Below are 9,559 nucleotides of genomic sequence, written 5' to 3'. Positions count from 1 at the left end.
TTTCCTCTTGGTGTCCGGGTGAAATGGAATCCCTCCTGGCTGTGTGCCGTGGTGGGAACGTTTGTCTTCATTGCCACCATGCTGGGCTTTCGGGTGGCACTGCGTCTCCCATGGTGACCCCGTGTTATGTGGCTTCTGCTCTAGAGCTGCTCCAGTGCCCGTGCTGCCCCGGGCAGCCAGGTGTGTGCACGAGCTGCTCCTGGAAACCTGTGACCGGAGCAGAAATTGGGGAGCAGAGAGTTAATGACAGAGGAGCTGACGGAGCTCTGCAAACATCCTGCAAACACCTTGTTGTGGCAGCCTCTTCCTATTTCTGGAATGAATTGGAATTGCTGTGGCTCTAATGACTCACCTCACCGACTTTCAAATCCCTGTTGTGCCCCAACGCCTCTGAAATCCCAGGTGCTATTTCTGAATTTTTAGCAAAGGATAGCTCAAACGGAAACTTCCTGCGTTAAAGGTCACACGGAAAATGATTTATAATAGATTCATGCAAATTGTGCTTCGACCACAAGGTGCTCATTTGGGAAAGTGTGAATTTTCGAGAATTGGTTGTATAACCAATAGATGGCACCAGGAAATACCTAAAATTATTTCAGTATCTTTTTGCAATCAAGAAGTCAGGCAGGCAGGTTCCTGGGGAGATGGGGACAGGACCTGTCCCCTTCCCTGTCCCTGTGGAAGCCGATGTGGCTCCCGGGTCAGCAGGGTTCCCTGTTGTCAAGCCTGATGCCAATGTTTTCAGCTTCGGGTTATTTCAAATTTGAAGCCTGGCTGGTAGTTTGCCCCGCGCTCAAGCCCTGGTGCAGGATTTGTGCTGGCTGCGACGACCGGGGTGCGGTGCCCGACCCGGGGTGGCCGTGGCCCCTCGTCCCTGTGTGATGGCCGCATCCCCGCTCTGCCCTCGCGTCCGCCGCCGGGTCAGTGACGAGCCGTACTGGTCCGTGCGGGGCCGGCGGGGGGCACAAAGCGGGACGTGAGGGTGCGGATGGGCAGTGCGGGCGTCCGGCTGCGTCCCAGCTGATGCGCCCCGGGTCGGCGCTGCCGCTGTCGCCGACAGCTCAGTGGTCTCACGGGTAGTTTTACGGCACAGCCCCGAGCTGACGGTGCAGCAGGGATGCTCGGGTAAGTCCCAGCCATGAAAACTTCTTCAGCGGTGTTTACACACGGAGGGGAACGCTGGGGACAGGACCTGTCAAATGAGAAATCACCTGCAGGGCCCTTTGGATTATCCCAGGGTTATGGAGATAGCATAGAAAGTAACTTTCTCCTCTTCAGGCACTATACCATGCCGGGTACCCAGCCTCTCCTCCTGAGGGCACCTGCCGCTGCATGTTGTCCACTTACTTTCAAACCTCACCATCCATTTTTCTTGGACAAATTTTCCCAGCATTGGGTTGATTTTTATAAATTAATTACACCAAACTAATTGTCATAACAACGATGAAAAGTTGTTGATTTAAAGATGCAAGCTCACAGGTGAACAAGACCAGTGGAAAGGCTTTGGATCCATTTCTAATCAAGGTCTGAACTCGACAAGAGGATTTGCAAATCCTAAAGCCCAAAGATGTCAAAAATGTTGTATTGTACGAACACAACAAGTCATTCACAGCAGGAGATTACAGTCTTACGTAAACCTGGCTTCGGGCACCAGGGTTGAGACGAGTTCAGCTACAGTCAGAAAATGCCCTGGTCCTGCTCGGGCGATCCTCCTGTTTCCCTCTGTAAAATGTTCCCCTCTCGGTCCTCCTAGCTTTAGGTTCGACTGGTAATTACTGGTGCAAGTCCTAATCTCATCCCTTGCCCCTTTGATACTCCTTTAAAGAGAGTTTCTGCTGCTGCGGCCAGAAGCTGCTGCTGCAAAAGGGGGTTGTGCTGTGGGTGGGAAGGGGAAGCTCCGGACCGACCTGCCTTGGGCGCTGGGGGGGGTCCCGCCGGGGTGTCAGCAGGCAGCAAGCGCCCCGTCGCCTGGCTGGCTCAGCCTCGGGGACCTCGGTTCACGTCTCGTCCCAAAGCGTCGCTTTGGCTGATGCTTTTGGTGTTCGTCCTCCAGTTCTGTCCCTGAGGGCCGAGCCCTTGAGACGCGTTTCACTTAGCAGGTAGCTGCAGATGCTCGGCATCTGGCAGGATGTGGCCCCGGCTGGGCGAAGGCTGTGCGACCGAGGAGCGTGGCGTTTCGCCGTGTGCGGGGCATGTGCCCCTCCGACCGGCCAGTTCGTTCCCTGACAAGCGCAAAATGCGTTCATTGTCCGGGCAGCGGCACGGCGAGGTTTATCGGCGCACAAACCCGATGGGGAATGTTAAGCGGGTTAGGTGGCAGCAGCAGCGCTATGGAAGGTGGTCACCCTCCCGGGATTAGAGGTCGGAACAATCGTCGTCCCTGTGACCAGGCGGAGACACAAAGAGCCATTGTGCCGGGAGTACAAAATCTCTGTTTATTACCGCGGGGCTGACATGCTGAAAGACCCGCTCTCCATGCCAGCACAAAAGCTTCCTTGCTTCAGATTGTTTGTTTATGTAAATTAAAATGGTGCATTTAATTATGCAACGGGACGAGCCTCAGCAACAAGCGAGGTGCTGATTGGATCGCCCCGTGGCCAGAGCCCGCCGGCAAGCCCTCGGCACATCTGATGGTGCGACCGTGGACCCTGCTCTGCCGCAGCGCCCGCGGGAGAGGAGACGCGCCTTGACCGTTCGCGCAGGGGAACAAAATCCCCGGGGGAGAAGGGGTGAAGAGTAGCGCTCCCCACCCCGGGGTGCAGGAGCGGGGCCCCCGGAGGTGCACGGCCCCGGTTGGCGGGCACGGCACGGCACGGCCCTAAGCATGACAGAAGAAGTCCCAGCAGCATCCAGCATGCCCGAGTGCAACGGGAGCGTACCCCTGGAGAAGGGCCCACTCCAGGTCATCGGTGTCATCGATGAAATAGCAAAATCTGTCGGGACGGTTCCTTACGTGAATGCAGAAACGAGCCCTGACGCTCCACCGGCAAAAGAAAATCGGGAGGAAAATAGAAATTCGTTGGCAGAGGACATAGTTCCTGGGGATTTTGATGGAGGGAAGCAATGCGAAGGTAAAGTATGAGGCTGCCTTTCTTTAAGTGCTTGGAAAGAAAAACTCTATTATTTTATGTATAGCCTTATGAATAATGGCGTGTACTATGTTAGTCAAAATTCCTAACCTATGGTAGTTGCAACAATGACTCGGAGTAATTCAGATTTAGGGACAAATTTGAGCTAGCCGTTACACAGGATGTGATGAAAAGTATGTAACTAAAGAAACAAGCAATTTTTTAATCCGCTCTGAAAATTTGCTGCCAATCTGCAACTGTTAAAACCTCATTATCGTCACTAACTGCTCCACCAGTCCATTTCTTGTGCTTTGTATTTCCTAAAGAAAAGCAAGAGGAAAACGATGGGACACTACAGCAGGGGTCAGCTGATATCCAGGACACAGGGACCGACGGCCAGGACTCAGAGGAAGGTAATGGAAAATGCTGGGTGATGTGAGGTTTTCCTGAAGCATAGCGATGAGTAGCCTTCAAAGACAATCACATACAGGTGGTTATTATTTTTTTTTAATTCGGTCAGACCCTTATATTCTGGAGAGCAGTGACTCATTTCTCATCCATAGAGTTGCTGCACCTTAGAAAACACGGCTGGTATCTTTTTTCCTGAGGTTTGCGTGAATCTCCATGACCATGGGGTATCAAAGCACCGTGGGGTCTTCGACCAGGAGGTCTCCAACAGCCTTGTGAGGCTGGGAGGTGCTTTATCTTCTGCTCCGTGCAGGGGAGCTCAGAGGATAACCTCGGGAGGCCGTCAGTCAAAAATGTGTAGCCTCAAAACCCAAACTCTTTCCCTGCCTGATTCACCGAGCATCTAAATCCCCCCGATGCCCAAGCATCTAGCAGAAAATTGCTCTCCTAAACGTCTGCTCCTGGGTCTCTCTCTACTCATTCCTGGGTGAAAATGGTAAAAATCAGTTGGAGCCAAGGCTGGATCTTGCACCTGCCTCCTGCGGTGAGCAGGGCTGCAGGGGTGCGCTCGCTGCCCGTCCCCAGCAGCAAGTTAAAATATATTGCATATATATACACACATAGATGAACTCATTTAATTATAAAATGCAGCCACTCCTCCAGAAAGGAGTATTTTATTGAGTATTATTAAAGGAGGAAAGCTATGTCTCTCCATGGGTGGGCTTTTGGCATTGCTGCCCTTCCACGGGCTCTTGCCCAGCTCCTCGGTTTTGAGAGTGGTGGGAGAAGGGACGGCTGGGCTGTGGGCTGCTAACGATGTTTTCCCCACCACTAACCGGGACCACGGCAGGGGCACGGGCTGCTGGCTCTGCCCCACTCCCCAGCACCCAGCCGTGCTCGGTCCCCCTTGTCATTTACACATCCATTTGGCCGCAGAAAGTTGGTATTTTCTATACGTCAGCTGCCACATAAATATGAAACCCCTCTTCGGAGAAGAGCAGATTAACAACCCAGAGTAGCTGTCACAGTCCCAGCAAAACTAGCGCCGTCGAACATAGCTCTAAAAGATGTATGGGCCATGCCCTGTAAACAGAAACCTTGCTTTGATTAAGAAAAGGAAAAAATATACGAACATTTGTCATGGGCAAAATAATATATCATAGCAACTGCATAGGTTGTGAGGAGGTGAATCGTGACGGAGGCTTTCCCACTTGGAGCTGACATCCATACTCCAGCTGTGTTGCTTTATGAGTGCACAATAAAACCTATTAAATGATCTTGCACAGCCCCCCCACTGTCGTCGTCCCCCCCAGCCACAAGCACTTTATCTCTAAATTGCAGGCAGCTTTTTAGTACCTAACCAATTTAGTCTAATTAATACTCAGGACCCCACAGGCAAAATGTTGAATAGACCATTTGTTGTGACACTAAAGCATCATTTAACGCAGAGACACGCCAACCAGGACAAATAGGAGATAGCTGTCTCAGCCTGGTTGGCCACCTCTGAAGGAGGGACCGGTCCCAGGAGGGCTGTGCCAGGGTCCTGCTGCATCCCCGGCACGGCCGGGCACTGCGTGGAAAACGACTCCATCCATCCCCCCCTTCTGGCCTTGCACGGCGGGCAGAGCCGGCACGGAGCGCCGAGCCGTGGAGAGACGGGACCCTCCGGTCCCATGGTGGGACCTGTCCCGCAGGGAAGGGGGCAGCAGCTCTGGAATGGGGAGTTTGGCTAATTGAGTCCAGCACCCGCCCAAGGCGATAACCAGAGAGCTTTGGGAATGCCGTTTGGAAAGGCACCACAGCAGGGCCCTGCGGTAGGATGCTTGCCAGCCGTGGATCCGAGAGGGCAGGAGCAGATCTGGTGCGTGCAGGGAGGCAGTGCCTCTGGTCCTGGGGCGCAGGGGGGATGCTGTGCCCCTCTTCCCTCCTCGAGGCTCGACCGCTGGCATCTGCATCGCCTCTCCTTTCAAAGGAGGGTGGTGGAGTGGGCTTCGTGGGAAAGGTGGCACAAAAGAGATGGGCGTTAAAAAATGCAAGGGCAGGTGGCCTTAAGGAATGAGTCTGAGATATACGAAGCCTTTCTAAAGCACACGCGAGCATCTGTGGTGATGGGGGTTCAGCCTGGAGATGTGGGTCTCTCCTCGCTGGGCAGTCTCTGGAGGATAGGTGTCTTGGTGGCAGGAGCTGGTAGGTCACCAAGAGCGATGCTACATTAAGAGCATGTATGAGGGGGCACGAAGGCGATGCTGAGCCCGTCCTCACCCACACTCCCTCTGTGTTGCTGCAGGGCCAGGCGGCGAGGGGACGCCTGCGGGCAGCGGGGAGCGAGAGCTGGGGACGGCGGCCGGCCCCATTGGGGAGGTGGCGGAGACCCTCGCGGCCAGCGCCGACGGGAGAGGGAATGCAGCTGAGGAAGAAGAGGAGGAGGAGGAGGCAGAGGAGGAGGAGGAGGACACTGAAGAGGATGAAGTTCAGGTGATCGAAATCAAGAAGAACAGCGAGGAGTCCCACCCCGAGCAGCAAGACAGCGACAAGGAGGCATCTCCCGCGACCAGCCCCGGCTGCAACTCCCAGGTGGAGAAACTGGGGGAGCAGCCCAGCCTGGGGAAGAAAAATGATATCTCCAGACACAGCTATTCCAGATACAACACAATCTCCTACCGGAGGATTAGAAAAGGAAACACCAAACAGCGAATCGATGAATTTGAATCCATGATGCACTTATAAACTGAGGTGGAGAGTTGCTTAACAAGCCAAGCGTTCACTCTGGTTTTTTTCTGTTTTGTTTCCCCCAAGACATGTCTCTTCACACAACGTGAGGTCACTGTTTTTTCCCTTTTTGTATATGATTTCATAATACACTGTGAAAATTTAACATCTTCGCTTTGACAGCCGGCAGAGGCATCCATAGCGCAGGAAAATAAATAATCAGTTTGCTAAATATAATACCATTCGATTTAAAGTTTATCCTCTTATTTTCTGTCCAACTTTTGTAACCATATTCAAACAATAGGATGTCTTGAACTGGCTGGGGCTTCTCTAGCTGCCGACACACACGTGACCCATGCCGTCAGCCGTGCTGGTAATGAGTTGGCAGCGCAGCAGCTCAGTGACACTGGCCAGGGCAGTGTGAATAATAAAAGAGGCGACTGTTTGCAACCGCAGCGCGCTCTGTTTTGCCGTCCGTCCGTGCTAGCATCTCATGGTGCACTGACAGCCGCCTCCTGCTAGCGACCATCCATTTCCACCTTGTGCTGGTGGGATGGAGGGCTATTTGCATTCGTGGGTAGATGCTGATGTGCAGGAACTAAAAAAGAGAGGGGAGGGCATCAAGGCCCCTGTTCCCTCACTGCCATCCCTAACACCTCCCGTGGGTAGCCGGATTCCCCGCGCAGCGCTGTAGCCAGCATCAGGTAGGATCGGTACCGTCCGCTGGCCCCTGCCTGTCGGGGCGAGAGGGGTCAGCGTGGACGTCTTTAGACACCACGTCGCCTGCCCGCCGCGGGCTGCGCCGGCAGCAGAGCCTTCCAGCCTGCCCGTTCTGGGTGCTAACGTGAAACCACGGGTGCAGCCGGCCCAGACCGCTCTTCCCCACCGCCTTCCCTCCTCGCTGCTGCTGCAGCCCCCCAGCCCCGATGCCGTGGCCCCCATCCAGCCCGGGGGTGGCCGTCCCCTGCGGCTGCCGGCAGCACCGATGGTGGTGGCCGGCCGTGGCCCCCGACCCCCCAAACCCGGGGCAGAGGCGCCTGCGGGGAGGTGGTACCGGTGACTGGTGTCGTCCCCAGTGGCACGGCGGGGGTCTGGGCCAGCCCGGAGGGCAGCGGCTTTACGTGCTGCCTGCAGCGCGCGGCACATGCCTGTGTGTGCTCCGGTGTTCACCTGGCAAAACCGGCCGCTACCAGAAACCTGTATTTTCCAAATGGCAACAGTTTAGAATCTCTTATGTGTCTTCTCAATTCTCATGCTAAGTTTAGATGCAAATTTTTAAAGATTTTTTTTTTTTGGTCAAAGCCAGGCAAGTTTTATGTCTAATTTGTTTTTGTGTCCTCTGAACACAACATCCTCCATTTTTAAAAACCTTTGTGTAACTACAGTATTGTTGATGCAGTCTTGTTTTAGCTGTTTTACAGCCAGATTTGTCTTGAGTTGGGACTAAGCTTTGCAAATGTCATCCCAGAAAGCACCTGGGAAAGTTGAGAGCAGCTGACAAAGGGAGAGGAGGTAAGAACAAAGTTAGACTCTGACTTCAGCTGCAGTGGCCTCCTTCAGCCGTAAGCGCTTTTTTAAGGATCAGTTTTACATCTCCAGCAGCACTGAATATCGTTTTGACTTTTCTTGTTCTACATAAAGGCAATTATTTATTGGCAAAGTGAAAATAATAAATGGCAATTCTGTATTGTACAAACCAGACACAGCCCTCATTGTGCTATTCAGACTTGTTTATTTGCTCTTTGGTTTGTGGAAGTTCAGAGGTTTGCTTGTATGAACTTATACTGTGGGTTTGTTTCCCTGCTGACAGCTGCCCCCCTGTCGCCCCTCTCGCAGCGGTTCCTGGAAGAGCAGCACATTTCTCTTAAAGATGTGACCATCGCCTGGGCTTTGGGTGACTGGCAGAGGTTGAGGGTGGCAAAGCGCTGCTCCGAGCTGACCAGCCTCAGCCTCAAGTATCTGCATGCCCACCGACCACTGACTGCCTCCCCGCCACGCCGTCTGGCCTGGTCTGCACTTCAGAATGCCGGTAACAAATTTGCTTTACTGCAGTTAAAAAAATGCAATAGGGAAGAAAACAACAAAAAACAGAGATAAAGTGAGCAACTTTGTGCATTGCTGAGAATCTGGAGTTTTTAAGGCATTATATTGTGGTAAGGCTGGGGCTGACGGGCAGTATCTGCCCATGCCCATCGGATCACCAGGACACGCGTGTGCTTGTGCCCGGCTCTGGAAACACCAGATGCGAACACCCGGCTCATGCTGATGACGCAGCTGGCTTTCAGCAGCGTGAGAGGCCGGGAAAAGCCGTCCGTAGCGCAGCAAAAGGCACGGGCTGCTGTAGCAGGTAGTCTTTGAAGAGGTTGGAGGGATCAGCACTGGGGCTGAGCGAGGGAAAGTCCCAGAACAGCGCGGACACCCGATGGGATGCAAAGCCAGAGTTCAAACACTTTCATGGGCTCTCCCGGGGTGAGGAGAGCGGTGGCAGGAGAGGCAGCAGCGTTGCGTGGACAGACTGTTTGCTGTCACGATTCCCATCTCCTCCGGGGAATCGTCTGGCCGAGCCCTCAGAGCCTGGGCACGAGGATCAAGCCTTTTGCTGGCCGGGCGGACACCCTCGGGCTCCCTCACATGGATACACGGGCTGGATGGGCCCTGTGCTCACTTTAGCAAAAGGCAGATTTTTTTTTTTTTCTCCTCTTACCATATGCCTGTCTGTAGCAGTTTTTAACATTTGGCTTATACCCTAGGTGACAGTTAAAATACAGTTTCCAGACTTCTTGGGCAAGTGCAGGGATGAGATGCTTGGTGTACTGACTGTGGGCTCAGGTTCCAGCTAAGTGTGGAGTCTCGCTGAGACTTTCAAGAAACTTGGACTAGTTTTTTACCTTCCTTGGAAAGCAGTGTTTGCTCAGCTGAGAACCGCAACTCCCTCTCTTGCTTTCCTTGGTAGCTGGAAAAATAAAATTCAAAGTCCCGGGATACTCGAGGGACCTGAGGGCCTTTCCTACAAACGCACCGCCTCTTGCCCAACCCTCAGGGTGGGTGGCTGTGATATGGAAATCAAGGGGTGTACAGGTAATAAACAGGCAGAAACGGTGGCTTGCACTCTGCCGCGGTGTGCTCGTCCTCTGCGCTGCAGGCAGCACTGCCTGGGCTGGGGAGGAGGGGGCAGGGTCTGCAACTGGCCAAAACCGTGGTCAGCGTGTCGGAGAGGTGCGTGGAGGAGCCGGGCAGAGAGCTGTCTGCTTGGCACGGAAGGGAGAAAGGACACCCAAAGACCTGAAAATTTGCCCCTTGGAGCAGAGGCGTTTTCAGGCAGAAAAGCAGGTGGGGGTGCTGATTAACGGACGCGGTAACTACAGACCCAGGCT

The 9,559-nt window shown here is 53.8% G+C and overlaps 1 protein-coding gene across 1 annotated transcript; it reads left to right on the top strand.

Annotated features, from left to right (window-relative positions):
- The first annotated feature begins 2,608 nt into the window (after positions 1-2,608).
- Positions 2,609-7,863, top strand: ERMN (ermin). Its single transcript, XM_049803019.1, has 3 exons — positions 2,609-3,071; positions 3,395-3,481; positions 5,764-7,863. Exons 1-3 carry the CDS (start codon positions 2,825-2,827, stop codon positions 6,201-6,203), a joined length of 774 nt encoding a protein of 257 aa, XP_049658976.1. The 5' UTR covers positions 2,609-2,824; the 3' UTR covers positions 6,204-7,863.
- Positions 7,864-9,559: the final 1,696 nt, after the last annotated feature.

Source organism: Accipiter gentilis, chromosome 1 (assembly GCF_929443795.1).
Source record: "Accipiter gentilis chromosome 1, bAccGen1.1, whole genome shotgun sequence".
NCBI lineage: Eukaryota > Metazoa > Chordata > Aves > Accipitriformes > Accipitridae > Astur > Astur gentilis.
The sequence above is the reverse complement of the archived record's forward strand: the minus strand, read 5'-3'. Positions and strand labels throughout refer to the sequence as shown.